The sequence below is a fragment of the Mugil cephalus genome, chromosome 15, assembly GCF_022458985.1.
Source record: "Mugil cephalus isolate CIBA_MC_2020 chromosome 15, CIBA_Mcephalus_1.1, whole genome shotgun sequence".
NCBI lineage: Eukaryota > Metazoa > Chordata > Actinopteri > Mugiliformes > Mugilidae > Mugil > Mugil cephalus.
In genome coordinates, this window is record NC_061784.1 from 16,523,327 (window position 1) to 16,543,586 (window position 20,260).

General features: G+C 42.5%; 1 protein-coding gene across 2 annotated transcripts in view; it reads left to right on the top strand.

The window, feature by feature from the left end:
• Nucleotides 1–846: 846 nt before the first annotated feature.
• The window catches only part of gtf2ird1 (GTF2I repeat domain containing 1), a 37,851-nt gene continuing 18,437 nt past the window's right edge, over nt 847–20,260 (top strand). The window contains exons 1-13 of one of the 2 annotated variants that reach the window (XM_047607894.1): nt 847–1,237; nt 6,013–6,142; nt 6,377–6,518; nt 8,601–8,777; nt 9,748–9,931; nt 12,516–12,835; nt 13,425–13,520; nt 14,868–14,951; nt 15,537–15,720; nt 17,741–17,766; nt 19,185–19,311; nt 19,757–19,800; nt 20,013–20,093. In XM_047607894.1, coding sequence (XP_047463850.1) covers nt 6,017–6,142; nt 6,377–6,518; nt 8,601–8,777; nt 9,748–9,931; nt 12,516–12,835; nt 13,425–13,520; nt 14,868–14,951; nt 15,537–15,720; nt 17,741–17,766; nt 19,185–19,311; nt 19,757–19,800; nt 20,013–20,093 — 1,591 coding nt within the window. In that variant the 5' untranslated portion in view covers nt 847–1,237; nt 6,013–6,016. The remainder of the gene's footprint in view (nt 1,238–6,012; nt 6,143–6,376; nt 6,519–8,600; nt 8,778–9,747; nt 9,932–12,515; nt 12,836–13,424; nt 13,521–14,867; nt 14,952–15,536; nt 15,721–17,740; nt 17,767–19,184; nt 19,312–19,756; nt 19,801–20,012; nt 20,094–20,260) is intronic. The other variant, XM_047607893.1, reaches the window with a different exon arrangement.

Genomic DNA, 20,260 nt, shown 5'->3' on the forward strand with positions numbered 1-20,260 from the left:
TCGAGGCAAAGCAAAGTAGATCGCTATGTTTCTACAGTGGTGTCAGATTTTGTGGTACTAGGAGGTCGGTGGTTTAGGAAATCCAGCCAGCCAGCCGTAAAAGAAACTGTTCTGTAGATCTTATAGGCATCAGAGAAGATATTTGGTATTAAAATGAGCAGCTGTCGACCAGAAGATGATGCATGAAATTATTCCTTTTTGTGTAGAAAAAAAAAAGCTAACCTCCAGGTATGACACTTTTTATTGTTGACCTTGACCACTTTACTATTATTATTATTATTTTATGGAAGACAGATTGTTTGAATAAGGAAGTGATTACTAAAAAAAACACGCACACAATCTGTTTTGGTGCATGTGGAAAAAACAACAACAAACTAACCAGATTACATCAGATTATATACACGATTTATAGTGAAATAGTTTCTGAGTGCATTTACTGAAAGATTACCGGTTCCCCCTTGGATCTGAACTTTACCCTATATCAAACAGGCTATTTTGGGAAATCACTGCAGCTATGGCACAGCCGCCATGGCCACCAGATCCACGTTGCTGCTGCTGCTATATATCCACTTTGGACTGATCCTAATCCTAAAAATAATTTGGATGTTGTACAACTATCACATAAAACCACAACCTCTGCAGACTATGGGAGGGAGGGAGGGAGGGAGGGGGGATGTCTTAAAGTGAGAAGTTGCAGCCAAGTGGCAGATTTAAAAACAGTCCCAGTAAAACTGATAATAATTATAATAATAGTAATAATAATAAATAACACTGGGAATACATGTTTTTTTTTTTTGCAAGGTTAATATCTCCGCCCTGAGCGTTTTTTTTTCTCCCCTTCTTCCAGAGGTTCCTGCGTTAATCCTGTATGTAAATCGCAGCCAATAGATGCTGTTGTTGAGTTGGGCTGGGATTAGCAGGAGGCGAATGAGTTTCAATTTTACTGGATTACAGAACAAAGAAAGGGGAAAGGGACACCCTGCTCTGTTAAAGGGGGAGAAAAAAAACAGAAATAAAACTAAGATTAAAAAAAAAAAAAAATACACTAATAATAGACGTGCGGTCGAAGTCGGCGTTGGGATGTTCCGGATTACGATGTTTTAGCGGACGGCTACATTGTGGACGGGAATCGTGAGCGTTTCCGATGGATTAAAACGGGGAATAAAAAAAAAAAAAAAAAAAAAAAACCTACTCCGGGATTGACGGCAGCGACGAGGCTATTTAATCGCTAATTGAGGTGAGATTTCGCCGTCTCGTTTATTCTCCCGTAAACTGCTACGTGTTGTGTTTTCGCCGCGGGTGTCGTTTCTTTTGGAGCGAGCGTGTACATTGAGGAATTACAGATTATAACCTAATTCCTGGAACGAGGAGGGGGAGAAGGAGAGATGAAAGGAAAGTGCTAGCGCTAGTTAGCATGGAGGCTAGCGCGGCGGAGCTAACGAGTTTCCTAGCCCAGCGCTAATATGCTACCGCTGAATAATTAGCCGTTATTGTTATTATTGCCATTATTTTGACGTGTTTCCGAGTAGCACAGAAAGGCTACCGCCGTCAATTTGCAGCTAACTCGGTGTAGACGGACTCCTCCCTGTAACCTTGCGAGTAGTCTGCTAGCCCCTATTTATGACCGGGATACACCGTTTTGTCTGCTTGGTAAATTACCCCCACCCATCCTCCCCATTTATATTTATAGAGAAAGCTACCAGTGACAACGAGGAGGTTTTAAACTTTCAGCGAAACAACCCGAACCCAGAAAGCTGCAACAGCACAGCCCTGTTGAGCTCATTGTCCCCCCACTTACTATTACACTATTACACTGCTATGTGCTGCAGTAAACTTAAACAACAAATTGTGCGTGCCGTCGATAACTACATTTGAGTCACACGGTTCCCTTTTTAAAGCGTAAAACCTTAAGATTTAAAGAGTTGAACGCGTCAGACTGGGGGACGCTTCCTCCTCGTTTTGGTTCTCAGCTGTCAGGTTTCTGGTTTGAACAAGACGCGTCAAAGTTTGAAAAAAAAAAAAAAAAAAAACTCCAGCTGACTGGAGGAAAACTTTTGCCAGCTGTGACCATGCACACTACACGAGCCTGTTTTTTTTTTTATTTATCTTCTTCCTCTGCTGTGGCTCGTTTTTTTATTTCTCAGTTTATTTCCATCTTTTTGTGGGATGTGAACTTATCTGTGCATCTCATGGAAGTGTAGTTGTGTAATCCCCCTGTCATGCCAACCTAGTATAAAATATGTCTGTTTATAAGTCATTTGATGACAACATCCCTCCCGAATAGCATTTTTAGTTCCCGTTTTCTAGTCGGCAAACATGAAGCACCGCGGCTGTCAAAGAGCGTGCAGCTTTAATTCAGTAAAACCGAGCCTAGGGTACGTAGGAATATTAATAACATTAGTAATTCTCAGCATGTTGAGCTGCTGCGTCCTTCCTGCTTGGATTGGCAGCTCTGATGACAAAAGGGTGTAAACTAAACCGTTGTTGTTGTGTGCTGTTGTTTGCCCTGACAGGTTAGAAAATAGTTGTCAGACCGCTTACCGTACACTGTTGTTGGTGTGTCAACAATTGTATTCTTCTCTGTTTTTGTCTTCTCTTCCCCTAGAAATGAATCCATCATTCAGTGACTCGTTCAAAGTTTTTTTTTCACGCTTTACTTTGATTGACTTGAGGAATTATACATTTACATTAGGGTAAAATACATGTTTTTTACTCTATTCATGCATAATCAGGTGTTCACAACATTTTCTACCGGTTGAAAGGGGAATTAATGCGGTAGATTGACTAAGGATGGACTGTTTTACTGTAATGATGAGTAAATATTGCAGAATAATTCCACACTAGTAGTAAAAAAAGGTTTGTATGGCCCCGTGTTAGCAATGCAACTTTAGCCCCGACAACACTTGCACAGGACGTCATGTGACCAGTACATTTGAAGTCCATCTTCTTCAAAGTCAAGTCTCGCATGATGGGAATGTAAGAGGGTTATGGGATATCGCGAGATGAGACTTTATGGGAGTTACAGCTCTTTTCGCACAACACTTTTCAACAGAAGCACAAAGAAAGTACAATTATCGAACTTTCGGAAATATCGCTTTTATTTTGCGAAAAAAAACAAACGTGTGAGTGTCAGGGTAGAAGCTAGCCGGGTCCTTTTTGAACAACATTTCCGTTTGGGTCCAAAAAACGCTCGTACCAGCCTGGATTGATGGGACGGTGTGATGTGCAAACACAACAATGCAAGTAAAAACTCACTGCGGCCGAGTCCAAATGGAAAACGAGCGCGCTCTGTCTGCAAAAAGATGAAAGCAGGGGGCCTCGTCCTGTAAATAAATGGAGGTTCTGGTTACAGATACAGTTACTCAGATTGTGTTTCTGGTCGAGGCGTAACACATTGTGCAAGGGGCAATTCCTTCCTTCCTTAGATTGGGATGTGTGATTCGTCACCCGTGTGCATACACAATGAAAAAGGGGAACTGGTCGTAAACACGGTTCTATAAAACAAGTTGTCAAAGAGCCACCTTGGCGAAGGTTAACATCGGCCGCGTTGCATTCTTTGCATCGCATTTATGCCAAATCATGAAACTTTATTGTATCCACACAACATTTCCTGCATTGTCTGGCTGCGTCTGAAGCCAGAAAGGGCCACGCAATTTACAATTTGCAATGAAAAGTATAAAAGCTTAAAGACCTTGATTAATTGCTGCTGTTTCTGACACCATACGATTATATTTTGGCCTTATTTCCAAGCCAGAAGAAACTGACCGTGAGCTGTAATTGCTCCCCCCCCCTTTTTTTTTGTTTTGTTTTATGCATCATAAATATTTCTTGACAGTGAGCATCTTCATCTCATTATAGACCCTTTTGGGTCCCCTTAAACTGGATTTATTAAGGTGACTTAAAGGTTAGCTCAGAATGGCGCTCAGGCAGTTTGCCCGGGACGTTAAAACGCAGGAGAAACATTGCGGTATGCGTGCGCCGTAACAAGACGTTGATAGAAAACGTAAAGAGGCGAAGTCTGCTCTTACATCCATAGGTCTCCATCTCTAGAATCAGATTTTCCAGATCGTCAGATATGATGCTTGGCCACATAGACAGAAAGTAAATTACAATATTCCTTTCAAACAAAGCTTTTAGGGTAATTTTTTTTTTTTTTTTTTTTGGAGGGATGGGGGCTGAGAGAATAAGTGATATTTTGTCAAACTGACTGTCTGGATGAAATCACAGCGGACAGTCCTGGCTTGTTCAACAAAGTTTGCGTCACCTATTATCCACAGATCAAGTGGGGGGGGGGATTCGCATCTCGGGTCTCTTTCCCTCAGCTTCATAAGAGACTCTTGGATGTTGCGCAGTACTTTATTTATTAACGCCGCTCCCGCACTGAACTGTCTCAATATTCGCCGAGGACCATCCCAGTGCTCTGTGGCATAATGCTTGAGCCTCCACTTGCGAAGCAATTGACATGAGCCTCTATCCTGAGCCTCCGCTTATCCCCACCGTTCTCCTCCTCTCCGCTTCCTTTGCCTTATAATATGTGAGGGAAAGAGGCCATCTATTTCGAGGCCATAATAATTTAGGAGGGAGGAGGGGGGCTAATGTTTGCTGTGGCCTCAGGGGAGGCAGATTTAGATGGCCAATAGACTTGGCACGTTCAGACTGGTGCAGCTGAACCCCACCACCACCACCACGCCCACCCTCCTCCGTCTCTCTCTCTCTCTCTCCCTCTCCCTCTCTGCCTCTGTCTATCTGTCTCCATCTCTCTGTCCCCTCTCCCCATTGAGTCGGTGGTTTGGGCTTTGCCAGAGGCTAGCATAATGGTTCCCAGTGTCTGGAGAGATTAAAGGCCAGAGCTGCATTGTTCAAATGCCCTGAGATTAGTTTCCAAGGAGACGGGTTTCAGTTGCCATGAGAACATAGTGCCTGGCTTTAACCGGGGAGTTTTTCCTTTGAGCACTTCCTGTCTGTTTGTCTTCCATCCACAGTGCGTGGCCCGTGTTATTATTTTTTGAGTGTAGTTGATTTTTGTTATTGATTCCTCCGCACTTATGTTGTTGTGCTCAACCTGTAGTCGTTTTAACACAAGGACTCGGCGTTGGTCATCTTAAGTGGATATTTTTTTTTCCCTGTGCCATCTGTCAAGGGGAGAAAAGGGCACAGAGACTCGTATGACATCATCCGAATTGCTCTAATTATCCTCAGCTGACAAGGGCAAAGCATACATTCCTGATTTTCAACGGATTTGGCTTGTAGCTGCGCTAGCAGCGTGGCTCCGGGCGCGGAGATGCCCGTCAGACGGTGCCATATTGCACCGGCGTTCAGGGTCCTCAGAGGATGAATCCTCCTGACTTTGGTAATCCCCTTCCTTTGCCGTGAACTTTCTCTGGCGGAGATGAAATGTGGCAGATGGGGACGCAGAAGGATAATGGCTGTGGGATGGATTTTTCGGTAGCCTCCTTGCCCGGCAGACCCCCCCGGGGACCCACAGAGAGGTGATAAACGCAGATAGTGGGAGATGGGGCAGAGAAGAGGAAAAAAAAAAAAAAAAAAAAGAGGACAAACGGATGTGCAGGGGAGGGAGGAATTTATCGGCACATGACAGGAAGTGGAGGACTTCAGCTAAAATCGCTTCTAAACAGATTCTGTTGTGTTTAATGCTTCTATTAGCACGCTGTCAAGCTAAACCAGGATGTAAATATCATTGGTCAGGACTTCGTCCTCCGTGCGTCTTGTCAGTATAAACATCCCAGGTGAGAATAAAGCCACTACTTAATCCATCTCCCAGGCACCAGTATCAGCTCGGTGCATTCAGTGATTATATTTGTTTAAAGTCAAACTACGTCAGTGTCGTCAGAATCTGCTTTGAATGCAGGTTGCTGTCGCTGCTGCTTATGCATGTGAAGGCATTCCTCACACACACAGACACACACACAGACACACAGACACAGACACACACACGGGGCTGTCGCACTGTGGCTCCTCGCCTAAAAACTGTGTTCAATCGATTCCCCACAGAGGCATGGCTCAGATGAGGAAGCTGGCATGTGACGGCATCAGGACGAACTCCCGCGGCGAGCCACAGGTCCCGCTGGTGTCGGCCAGACAGGAGATCCTCACCAGCCTGGTGTCTGCCCTCGACTCAGTGGTACGTCCGCTCCTTCGCAAACTAGTTAAACTCCACTCCGTCACGATGTGAAGTATCTCTTGTTTATGTGGACGCGTTGGAATACCAGCAGTCGCTTATCACGTTTCCCGCCAAGAGAATGAGAACGCGGTCACGTCGGTCTCCTTAATGAACTTTCGATTTTGCAGATGTCTCCCTTCCAGCTTCCAGTAACGACTTCAAAGTAAATAACTAACCGTGTCCCTGTTTCCTCAGTGCATGGCGATGTCGAAGCTGAACGCGGAGGTGGCGTGCGTCACCGTGCACGAGGACAGCGTGATCGCGGTCGGCACAGAAAGGGGCAGAGTGTTCCTCAACTCCAGGAGGGAAATCCAAACAGACTTCTACAAGTTTTGCCGTGAGCTCCCCTCCGAACGTCGCTCTTTATTATTCTTTCTCGATCGAGCTTTGATCACTACAGCCACACCTAGGGATGTCCCGAAGTTCTTTTGATCTTCAGCATCGGCCGATCCAATGTTAAACATACATAATATAATACATCCCTGGACATTTTTTTTTATCTTACATATTCTCCTAGATCATACGTTCACCGTACGTCTGGATTCGTTCCAGCAAATATGTCTGTTAAAGTTAATGTAGTGTGGCGAGGGCGGCTTGTACCTTGGCTTCAGGAAACCCGCGTTCTCTTCTCCAGAAATGTTTAGCTCATCCAACGTCATAAACTGCCTAACCCTCTCTGGAATATTTTTCACATTGACATTGTCTCCGGGAAACTCCTCTCTTCATGTCAACGTAGCGTTCAGTCAGTACGTCCACATGCACGTGAAAAAAACTAATTATAATATAAATTCGACTCTAATTGACCAACTTAATCACATGTAAACGTGTTACTCCGACTGATATCGGAGTTCCAAGACGCTTCCAAGAGGACCAAGACACCCAGATAATGATTGTTACCGCCGTGTATACGGCAACTTCCGGTCGTAGAAGAAGAACGTCAACAGAGCCGGTAGAAGAACCACCTGAGGGATAGCGCACATCTTATCTGCACCAGATGTAGCGCGCACATTACGTACGAGATTAAAAAAAGATGTACTATTATCCATTATCTTGTAGTTGTTTGAAATGCCGGCCTGTTGTTTATCATATGACATAATAGATCAGCTGAAAAGACACACATCGCCACCTAGTGTGGAGGAGGAGGCTCCGTTGCATGTAAACTGGGACCAGGGCCGCATTCAGAAAGTCGCATTTTGATCATAGCTTGATTAAGCTGTGCATGTAAACGCACTGACCGTTTGTTGTAAAGTTGTTCCACACAGCATATTTTGTGCTGTGATTTTGGTTCTTTTTCTTTGATTTTTGGGGGATTTGATGCTAGCCAACAGAGAGGAAGAAGACATGGTTTTGGTTTGTGGCAGACTTAAACTAAATGACTACACACGATATGATCATTTCGAGAATGCCTGGACCGGTGTCCGACACTGATTGGGACATCAGTGGAGTTACAGCCACAGCTGTGAGGCATTCACACAAAACCCTCTGGGTTTTTTGCAGCGCTGTGATCGAACAAATGCAGATTCATCCAGAAGCTTTTGAGTAACTGCAGCCGGCCGCGGCTTCGCTCAGAATCAAATTACTCCGACAGGAAATAATTAAATCAACACAGCAGACGCAGTCCCACACTTTCCCTTTTTCCCCCCAGATAAAACAATATATCAGGAAACTGCCTTGTCACATCTCATTTAGCAAAACCACTGCATCATGTTTGAGGAAGGACAGACTGTAGCTCTCCCTCTTGGTACTTTTTAAACGGCGAGACTTGTTGAGGAGGAAGAAATGTTGTGAGTTTCCACTTATTTAACAGAATTAAACTAATGGAGCGTAAAAGAACATTCCTGACAATTTTGACTCCAGTTTTAAATCGTTTTTCAATAAGAATACGGTCGAGCTTAGAGGTTTTCCCCAAGCAAACGTCGACGGGAGTTGAACTCCTCGCGTGGATTATTTAAGCACATCACTACACTCGTCTTAACCAAATCTTACTCATTTACCATGAACAAACAACTTCTCAGAAGGGAGTTTTTGCTCACAAGTAACACCAATTTTAAGGGTTATGATGTCTTTTTTTTATTTTGTTTGTGTGTTCAAGGTGGAAGTAGTTTAACCAGCTTGTTCCTGACAACATTAACTTTGCTTTGGTATGGATTAGAAACATAATAGAAGGTCTTAATGCTGCCTTTTTCAGGAGATTCTTACTTTCTTCACACATTGTTGGAAAACCAATCCATTCCATCCAATCCAATCCATCTTTACTTTTATTAAAAAGCCTCTTTGCAATATGTGTTTTATTAACCTTCTATTTTCCAGAATTACACTGTAGATAATTTGGACCCACGATCAGCTAAGCTAATTTATCAATTTAATGCCACAGGAAGTCGTTACCGGATCGTGACCTTTCGCCATTTGGTTTTTTTAGGGGTGCCGTGCCTGCAAAACCTGACGGCAGCAAACGCCCACACCAAAGACCAGGAAGGCGAGCTCAGCAAGCTGAGTAAGGACGGCGAGCACGGGAAACCGAGGGCTCCGTCGGACGTCCAGTCCAACATCTTTGTCCTGAGGAAGATGGTGGAGGAAGTCTTCACTGTGCTTTACAGTAAGGAGCCGCTGTAAACGGAGGGATAGATAGATAGATAAATAGGTGGCACTCACACCATACATCCTATATAACAAGGGAAAAAAATACTATTTACTCAATATTTACAGGTTTATGGAAATAAGTGAGTTGAAATAAGTGAATAAAAGGAGGGAAAAGAAATAATGTCCAGAGTGTTACCTGTCACATACAGGTGGGGAATTAAACGGGCGTATGGATTGAGGCAGGAAGGATTTCCTATAGCGTTCTTTGTCGAGTCTCTTGGAGAAGGTGCTCTATTGTCTGTCTATCATCTGATGGAGAGGGTGGTCAGGGTTATCCGTGATTGATAACAGTTTGTTAAGTGTCCTAAGCAATAACTTAGAAGTAACCGAGGCAAAGTTATGTGTCAATTAAATTTAACTTTCTACATGGACATAAATTACATACACACATGGGTTTCACAGTATATATGACGATAGGTTCTGTTTTTCTAAGCCTCTAGTCTAGATAACTAGCTAGCATAGGGCTAGCATAGGGCTAGCATAAGGCTTGGTTAACTTCAAATTTTATTAATTTGTAAAGTGGTGTTGGGCGTTTTTGAGATCGAGCTACACATTAATAATGGTATGACTTTAATTTTCCTATATAAAGTCTTAACAAATGTCACATATTGGGGAGGAATCAGTTGACATCCAGTTCCTACTTTAAATCTTCTGCTCCCGTAACTTTCTCTGTGGAAACAGTGGTGCTTTCCCTTGTGTTTTCTAAGCTATGCACTGTGGCATATTTTAACTTTTAATCCAGTTTTATTCTCTGTTATTGCCACTTCTCTATGGGTGATTATTGGAATATTATGAAACACGTGACCTGCCGAGAACCAATCAGCATAGAGGGATAGCTCAGACGGTCCATTCCCTCATTGGCCAGACTCTCTCTGACAAACGGCTCTGGCTGCAATGTACTCACGCTGCCGTGTGTGATGGTGCAGGTGAAGCTGTGGGAAAGAGCAGCCTGGTCTCTGTGCCTTATGAGTGGATCCAGAAGGACCCCGGCTGTGTCGTGGCCCACGGTTTGCCAGAAGGAGTCACCCTGAAGAAGCCGTCCGAGTACGACACCAAGACGCTGATGAAGATCCTGGAGCAGAGCCACCGCATCCAGTTCACGGTAAAAAGGTGAGTGAGGAGACTCTCGTCTGCTGCTTGAACGCTTGTACCAACATTTTAACAGCAGCTGTTTCACATCTGAAGAAAAGTTTGTAACCTCCTTTGCAGGGGTGCTCACTTATGTGCGTGGCTGGATGCACATAGTTGCTTTGGTATCTTCCCTAGTTAGATTTTATTGGAAGCAGACAGCCTGTAGTGTATTAGTTATGGATAGACATGGTTTTAATTTAGCTTGAGAAAAACATACTCTCAGGTTTCATATTAGTTTCCACAGAACATGTTTTCCTTAAACAGTAACTGGTGAAGAAGAGCTGTGTCATGGTTTTGGATGAAGCGTGTAGCAGAAAGCCCGTTAATAATAATAATTCTTAAGCTGGACACCATCTGTGAGACCGAATAACTTAATAAAGGCCTAATATGATGTGGTTTGTGTGTCTTAAAAGCAATGATTTGCTGAATGTTTCCTGCGCTATGCAAGTGTCGGCCTTCCAATTTATATTGAGTAAAGAATTCCTTTACCTTCCTAATATTGTGTAGGTCTCCCTTGTGCCTGTGGAATAGTTGTGATCTGTGGTCTGGAAACATAATGAGGGGAGGCGTCTCTGTGGATCATCCCACAGATACTTGATCAGTTTAGGATCCAGTGGATTTGGAGGCCAGGTCAACGCCTTGTGCTGTTCTTTGTGTTTTTTTAGTTGTTTCTAAATTATTTTTGTGTGTGTAACTGTGTCAGGCTGCATCCTGCTGGGGTGTCTTTGCTATGGGGTGGGGGTCCCTGGTCTGGGTGCTACATGCCTGAGTAACAACCACATGAACGAATGGCAAAGGTTTCCCAGTAAGACATTGAATTGTCACAAGATGGTCCGTGTTATTTACTTCTCCTGTCATTGGTCATAATGTTGTGGCTGATTTCACTTATGAAAGTAGTTTGCAAGATAAAAAAGTTTAGCCGGTCCAACTATAACGGCAAGATACTTGTCCTCACTGTGTCTAGTTTTGCTGGGTGTGTCTTCAGATGCCTTGAATGATTTTGATTTGAGTTCACTGTCATTGATTTTGGAGATTTGTGGTATTTCCACAATATTTATCGTCTAGTCTCACATCACACATGTGGCTTTGTCTTTGTCCGGATCTTCTCTGTTGTCATACTTTTAAATCCGATCAGACAAAGACAATCCAAGGACTCTATCAATAGATATCTGATCTTTAAATAAAGATTAAGACGAATAAAGAAAAATCTCTTAAACACAGTCCTAATGTTTAATGTCTGTAAAACTGCGTCGCAGTATGAAGTATGAATTCTAAACAGTCAATTATAGTGATTAGCAAGCCTTCAGACTAGAAGCAGCTTTCATTAAAAAGTACAAGGGTCTTTGTTATTAATGAAATAGGATCCAAGTCCGGTTTGGATAATAGATCCATGACTTATCAGACACCATTACACCGCACAGCTCCTCTAATGAGAGAGGATTTTAAAAAACTTGTGGCAGTCACCAAGTAAACCGGTTGTCTGAGTGAGCAGTGTTTGCCAGAGCTTTGTCACAAGACTGAGTGGTGCAGTATTTTTGTAATTATATAACGTCCTATTAAATCTTAATTGGATCATCTACAAAAAAAAAAAAAAAATGCCAGTTTCGCCCGTTTCATTTAAGCCTACTCTAATTTGAAACACAAGAGCCCCTCTATGTGCATTAATATCTGCTGTCACATGCCTTCGCCCTCAACAAATTGGGTATTTCCCATCTCCTCCGCCGTGTAATGAATATGAACAGTGGAACTGCGCCGGATAGAACTTGTGTTTGGTCTTGTTTCCCCCAAAAAATGAATGGACAAATGAGGAAGTGAAATATCGTTATAAGGGATGTAACGTTACACTCAGCTCAGATTCGATTTCTGATGTGGGGTTAATGATACTATTATCTCATGATTGAGATAAATGAGCTTGCAGACAAATTATGACTGAAAAAGATTCTTTTAATTATTATTTCTCAGACAAAAAAAAATTACATTTCTGATGTAGGATGTAACTTCAAAACACAAACTATGCAATGAATGCATAATTAAAAAACATATATTTATAAAAACTAGAAATTATATTATAGAATCCCTGAGCGCATGTGTCCTCTTCTTAAAAGTGCAACTGAAATTATATTTTATCTCTTCAAATAAACCAACTAAGGCTTGCATATGTTCCTAGTTTGTTTTTGTTTTTTTAAGGAAGACCAGTATATCCCCTCCCCTCTGAATACCCGACAGTGACTTATGACGTCGATCAAGTGAACTCAGAACTAGAATCCGCCCTCTGTTGTTAAAAAAGGGCATCGCGGTTCATTTTTCATCTCCGCTGACTGGAATCATCACACATTTGCATCGATTTTTAACCATCTCGCCATGCGCCGTTACACCCCTAATCATTATTAAATACAATTACTTCTAAAAAAAAAAAAAAAAAAGATGTAATGAAATAGATGTCATATCCACTTTAATAAATTTGCCCCACAAAGAGCTGCTGTTCCTGCAGCAGTGGACACTTGGCAAATCGTTCAAGCCAAACAGTATGTAACCCTCCAAAATGCTTTGTCCCCGCGCACAGGCAAGCTGAAGATCTGTCCCGAGAAGCCAAGTCCACCACCACCGACGTCAATCACAACTCTTCCACCGCCGCCATGACGCAGAGCGGCCACGGCCCGGCCAAGACCAGCGCCCAGACGGTCGCGTCGCCGAGTCCCGCCACTTCCAGCAACTCTGTCCTGTCGAACTTCCTGTACGGCATGCCCATGTCCTCCAAACCCCACCCAGACGGCAAGCTGGATTTCAAACCCATGTCCCTGCTCAACCTGGGAAAGGACAGGCTGGCCAACTGGACGGCGGGGACAGACAAGAGCACCTCTGTCAAGGACTGTTCTAACAGTGGTAGGTTGTTGCACGTGAGCTTTGAAGGGTGGATTGCTGCCGTGGTTTTAAGGGTAAATTTTTACAAAAGCCTGTGGTAAAAGGTAAAATTCAAGATTGACACAACGTTCATAATAATTATTATCATCATAATAATAATGATAGAAAAGTCTCTATATGAAAAGTTTGCAGCGCGCTCTGAAGTCAGTTCATTAAACTACTCATTACACGCACTTGCCACTTTATTAGGTACACCTGTTCAATCGCTTGTTAACGCAAGCAATCACATGGCTGCAGTTCAGTGCATTTAGGCTTGTAGACGTGATCAAGACAACTTAAGAATGCAGAATACCAAATTAAGAATAGCGAATTAAGGCAGTTCTGAAGGCGAAAGGGGGTTCAACCTTTTACTAGGGAGGTGTACCTAATAAAGTGGCCAGTGAGTGTATATCGTCCAAGCATTCATGTGTGCTCGCGAATTCTCGGTGGAAGTTAAACCTCTAAAATGCAGGAAAACTAAAAACCTAAAAACCAGGCCCTGAAGAAAAGCTTGAAAGCTGAATGTTTCTGCTTGAATCGAATGCATTTCATCTGTCTTTTCCATTTGTAGATGAGACAACAAGACTACCTGGTGAGCAGAATCAGAGCCCTCCTGGCGTCCACATCTCCAAGAGGCTACTCTTCTCCATCGTGCATGAAAAATCTGGTAGGTTTGAACGTATCGCCAGAAAAGATACAAATGTAGTGAGTTGGCTTTATTATTTTGAATGCATAGCACGTATGTATCAATGTGGATGTGACTTCACAAGTAGGCCCCTTAAATCTAATGGTTTAGCCAAAAGTAAGAGGAAATTTTGAATGGCAGTATTTTTTTTTTTACTGGCTTTGAAGTTTGCCACTAAAGAGCAGCACATCAAGCCAACATCAGAGACTTTTACTCTGTTACTGCGTATCTCTGGATTTCATCTTAAGTGGCTTCAAATTTAGATAAAATTTGACACTGTGCTTCATTGACAGTCAAGAGGGTATTTTTCCTCCTGTGTTGCTTGCTCTCTGCAATTTAAGTTTCCTTTGTCTGAAGGCAGGAACAAAAATAAGAAAACAGGTAAATCCCACATATTAATTGTTACGGATCCAAACAAACATAAATTAAAATTTCTTTTTGCACCATGTGCTGAATGAGGCCCATTTTAAAAATTACATGTGGTCTATTTTTGCAGATGATTGTGTGCTGCACATTATTTTAGCTGGGCACAGAAATGTCCTGGATAAAACCAATGAAGTTGTTACTTCAGATTTTGAGCCAATTATCTACTGTAGATGGATCAAATTTCATGTGATTGCTTTCTTTGCAGCCAAAGTCATAATTTTCAATAGATACTTGTCGTTTACTGTCAAGTCTACAGATAAATCTCCTCGACAGAGCGTCTACTCTAAGAATGTGCTGCATAGTTGTCCCAACATTTTCCCAAAAAAAAAAAGTTTTATAGCTGGACAATTCCAAAAAAATGTGATGATGATTTGCCTCATCACAGCCATGTTTGTTTGATATGGCAGTGATAAATGCACTTTCATCTTGGGAGTAATAGAAAAATGAACAAGGTTCTTCCGGGAATATTCACACCATTGATACAAACCATTTTCCTTATCTCTCCTTAATGTAATTAGTGGTATTCCCCCTAGTCATTGCAATTCCTCTGTAGAGTTTTGAAACTATTGATTTGGAGATACTAGGATATTATTTAACTATTTGCTTACTGATGTTTCACACTTGCATAAATCTGCAGTACATTTACGGAGCCCAAGCATTGTTTACTGAACCGAATCTGAACTGTACTAACCCGTAGCCATTACATTCTAAGCTAGCACGATGTCAAGAGTAATCCTTTAAGAAGATTGTTCTGATTGACCGAGTTGACGTTGAGTAGATGGAGAAGATTAATTTATCGCATTTTAATGCTAAGGATCCGTTAAACTTCCATAAAAGATCCTCAGGTTCACACTGTGTGTAAAACCTTGACAGGATGTGTCTGTCGACTTTCTCCCCCTGCAGAAAAATGGGACTCGTTCATTCGGGAAACTGAAGACATCAACACGTTGAGAGAATGCGTTCAGATCCTGTTCAACAGCAGATACGGTGAGGACGCGCTCGGCGTTTGCCGCCTGCTATTGTTCGGGCATTAGTGTCACATGCAGCGCGCCACTTAGGAAGGTGCCTCTGCATCCTCGAGCGATCGTTCGTGCGCAGCGATGCCGGCGCGCGTGTCTGCGGATGTTGATAGATTGGGGTCAGCTCGGGGTTTGATCATCTTTTCCTTGGTGATAACGCGCGAATTTGCAGCGGCAGTGAACTCTTCGTCTGCACAAAAATGCGAAGAAGAAACCGAGCCAATTGTGAATTGAATTCAAATATTTTGCATCATTTTTCTATTTTAACTATTGCTCGCAGGCAGAACGGCTCCTGTGTGCTGTTTCCACATTAAAGCTATTATTTTTTTTAAAACCCCAGAGCAATTATCATTACCTTAAACCTTTTTTTTTTCATTTAGCTGCTATTATCTTCGCTTCCGTAAATTGTACCTGGAGGCTGCTTTTTTTTTTCCCCTTACTTTTTGTAGAAAAAAAAACAAAAAACAAAACACAAAAGACATTTGTTTAAAATATTACTATTACACGCTGTTTAAATAAAAACCAAAACAGTCATCTTCTGTTCTGCCTCCAGCTGAGGCGCTGGGTCTGGATCACATGGTGCCTGTCCCCTACCGCAAAATAGCCTGCGATCCGGGAGCCGTGGAGATCATTGGCATCCCGGACCAGATCCCCTTCAAGAGGCCGTGCACATATGGCGTTCCCAAGCTCAAACGCATCCTGGACGAGCGCCACGGAATTCGCTTCATAGTCAAACGGTGAGCTTTAAGACTGAAACTGGCAACGGAGCTGTGAGGAAAAAACTTTGTCTTGGTTGTTTCCGGGCAGACGTAAGTCAGACTGTTAATAATTAGTTAATAATTAACACAAGATTAGCCTTTCAAGGCTGCATGCATACTTCCATTAATCATAGTTCACCCACTTGATATTTAATTATCTGCAAACCACAACATGGCTCCTGAACCTGCTATTGACCAAAGATATTTAATGAGCAGCTAGCGAGCGCGCCAGCCTATACTGTGCCATCTGTCTGTTAAACGTCTGCTTCCTTCAGCCCACGACGTCCCGCTGACTGGTAAACCGCTTCCACTCACGTCCCAAATGACTCTCCCTTGCCAGCGCACTGTGCTAATGGCTGCTCCTCCGTCCATTTGTTTAAGCTAATTCGAATGAGCCACCATGCCTTGTTTGAGATAACACATCTTTTACCGAATCCTGCAGGCAGCTCATTAAGCGTTAATACAATTAGGGAAGATTGAAAATGCGATTAATTCAGAGCTACGTCGCATTGTCTTTGAGAGATGCTCCAGATGTTCTCCGATGTGCTTTATTGGCAACGCTCCGCTGGCAGACGAGGATCATTCTCAAACAGACTGGTGGTTAATTCTAATGGTTGGTTCCTTGAACTGAAACTCATTATCAACAGATGATATCTCATGTAATGAGCACTTGATTTTATTTCTACGTTTCGATCATTTCAATTTCGAAGTTATGGAGAAATAGATCAGGGAATGTTTGCTTTCTCTTGTCTCTTGTCTGGCTTGAGTTTGACCAGACCAAAGGTGTCAGCTCGGTGCTCTAAGAGAAAAATATATTGAATGGTGACACATTTGGACGGGATCCATGGTCTCGGCTACTTTTTGCGCTTCACTCCTGTAAATGTCAATTAATCAAACTTTATCCAGGACACAGTGAAGATTCATAGTAGTAAAACAAAAACACACAGACAGACATTGAGTAGATAAATAAATATAATACAAACGGTTGTCCACAATACACTTTCTGACAGCTTTAGTTACTTCAGATTGATCAGCTCCACCTTTAGCGATGTGACGATCACATTAAGGCTCATCTTAATAAAATCCAGCTCATTAATATCTGCTGCAACGCACGTCGTCCATCTCATCGTCCTCTACGGTTTCCTTCATCTGATGGTTTTGAGCTTTTTTCTCTGAATGGGACATCTGTCCCTACTTTGATTTATGGCACATTCTTCATCATTCTTTCTCCTTGACGTTGGAAACTTTTCTCTTCTTTTAAAAGCAGCGGTCTGCGGTCTCTTGTTGTTTCTCTGCCATCCTTAACCGGAGTGACCTCGACGTATTTCTTCTTTATTTTGCAAGTTGGTGGTATTGAATAACCGTCTCCTACTATTACCAAACGTCCACATGGCATAATTTGCTAATTTCTGTCTGACTGACTTTATTTTCCAGAGTAAATTCCAGACGACATGTTTTGTCACTTTATTTTGGTTCGTCCTGTTTTACTTGTTCTTTTGGTAGCTTTAATGCTAGCCAGCCACCTTTAAAATGGAAGAGAAAGAAGATGTTTTGATGCTATAAGGATGTGGTTTTGGTTTAGGGCATACCTAAAATAAATAACTACAGAAGATCAGACTTGGCTGGTAGTTTCATAGTGTTTTTTTTTTTTTTTCTCAGAGTCTTTAAAAACAGGTCTAGATAAACAAGACTTGATGGAATAGTTGTGTCCTCAGATTAATTATGACAGCAGCTGTGGCAGACAGAGCAGCGGTATGTGCCAGAAGGAGGGAGGAAGCCGTCCAGGAGTAAATCACACCCTCGTTTATTCTTAGTCGAGAGGGATTTTAATGAAAACAAAGGAATGACTCAATGATCGTTAGACTGAGACGGATTGTTTAAAGAGCTGTTAATGATTGAGTTCACATGTGCGGTGTTTGCATGCTGATCTTCTCCCCGACAGCTGAACCGAGTCTTTGAACTGAGCGACTGACGACCTGTCTCTCTCTTTATATTTCAGAATGTTTGATGAGAGGATTTTCACCGGTAAGAACAACATTGGTTTCATTTTTGTGTTAATGTCATTGTTCCATGCATGTGAGCAGTGATTTTGTCTCATTAATAAAACACAACTCCCTACTAGGGGTTGAGCCACTTAGGACTTTTTGAAGTCGTGGTGACAGAGTTGACGCTGATTAGTCGATGATGTCACACATAAAAACACAGTAGAAAGTAAACCTTGCAACAATTAAATATGTGTTCTCGACCTGATTATAGACGGACTACAGACTACTGTCGGCCGTAGCCAACATCAACACAATAAACACTGTCAGCCTGACACTTAGAAAATGCGGCTCTCGCAACTCTCACATGGTGCATTCACTGACATCAAGGACAAAAAACATGTTCGCCAACCACAGTAACAATGCCAACTAATAGAGCACAACAGATCTGAACACTGCAGATACGTATTGTCTATATTTATCAGCATCACCAGTAGCTTTTAATAATGTTGTTAGATAGGATAATGTAGCCAGGATGAAAAGAAAAGTGTCTATATCTGAAGCCTTTTCTGTGTAAAGCAGGTAAAGGTCTAGTAACTTTAGACAATGTGATTCACCAACAAATGGTTGATGTGCAGACTGTTAGCTTAAGCGGATGCCTTTTCAGATGCACTACAGTAGAACATTTGTTGTATTTCAGGTCTGTCATGTCACGGTAGAATGGGCTTCATCTTTAGTCAAATATTTCCACACATTTGATGAACCGCTGCTAGTTTGCTGCAACGACCCATTGGACTCCTCACCTGTTTTCACAGAGGCAGCCGTGTTGTTATTGTCACGCGATCAGTGACCAGTCGACTTCCTGTTTAAAGCGTCATGGTATTGGAAGTAAAGTCAACTAGTCGGCCCAACGTCTGCTCATTACACCAGCGTCACAAATAACGCAGGAAAATGTGGAAAATTGCTCCCACTTTTATTCGGTTGCACTTTTTCTGATAGTATAACAGTTTCCCTCATCTATGACATTCATAAACATTGGTTTTATTGCAGACTTGTATTCTACAAGGTAACTGTTAGGACTTGAGGATCATAATTGTTGTTCATTCACAAATGTTGACTTTCCAGTACTGAGTAAAAGTGTGAGAAGTTAATTTAAAAGAGTTAATTTGGCTCTTTGCCTGAGAGCGCCTCACATTTTCATTAAAAAGAAGGATGATCTTTTGAAAAGGGAGCTTTGGGTAAAATGTAATTGTTTTGGTCGCTTTCCATGTGTGCTTTGCTAGGGAAGTTCAGCCAGACACCTTGCTGCATTTGTCAGGATCCTTGGAATTAATTACAGAAACTGTCGAAACAGAAAACCGCTCCGTCGGGCCTTTTATTTATATATTTACACCCCACAGATGCGCTCCGCTAATGGGACGCACTGTTTGTTTATCTTCTGTTTTGTCCTGTTTGCTGAAGCCGCCGGCAAGATCGCGAGGGAGGAGGGAAAGCACGACCTGGGCTCCGCGCTCGAAGACGGCTTCCCCGACAATCTGGTCATCCCGCCCACGGCCGCCGAGCTGGTCAGCAATCCTCACAGCAGCAGGTCGGAGCGCAGCCCACGCAGAAACTCCGCGTTAACCCGCAGAAAACTGTCCACAGCGTGGAAATATGAGACAGCGGCGCGCAGCCAAATTGTGCTGCCTTAATAACCGGCATTACTCGTAGTAATTAAACTGTTTAAAAACACAGTTTAGCAGAACGTATCATTATCGTTGCTTTGGTGGCACTTGCTGTAATAAGCTTAATTTTAGCAAGAGCCTTTAATTCATGTTCCGCTTTGGTCTCATTTTTTTTTTTTTCTGCAAATCTTCCGACTGCCCATATGGTCGAAACAAATTTACGGATGCTTATTAAATAGAGCACTAAATTCAATAAATCGGGTACGCATTTACAATCAGGACTTTCTTTTCCAGCTCAAAGGTGAAGCGGATAGAGTATATATATATATATTTTTAATCACCCTCGTGTATTTTATGTTATTTTTACAGATCAACGAGTGCCTGTGTGAGTCCCCTGGCTGACTGTGAAGCAGGTATGTGCTAATAAATGCAGCTCTGCGTAGTGATAACGCTGGTATCTGGAGTATGAAATTATTTGAATCCTGATCATTGAATTAAATTTGACCGGCAAGATCAGAAGTCTCCCTCCGACACATTTCTGTCGTCCGCTCTAACTCTGCTAATCGCAACCATAAACCACAAGCTGATGGGAACTCGTGCAGAATGAACCGTTCAATCCCCGCAGGTCCTTCAGGAGATTGCATTCCTTTGAGGAGGATTAAAACAGAGCCTCCAGACGGGGAAATCATTCAAGTTACAGTGCCGGGTAAGTGAGCGCACACTTGGCAGACGTTAGCTTTGAGAATGAGTCACTTCGAGGAAAAAATAAACAAACACGGGATCCAGACAAAGGCTTTCAAAGACTTGAGTCTGTGATGCGCTGTCACTAGACCAATATGTAAAACTACATCAGGCAAAACATTGACTGCTCAT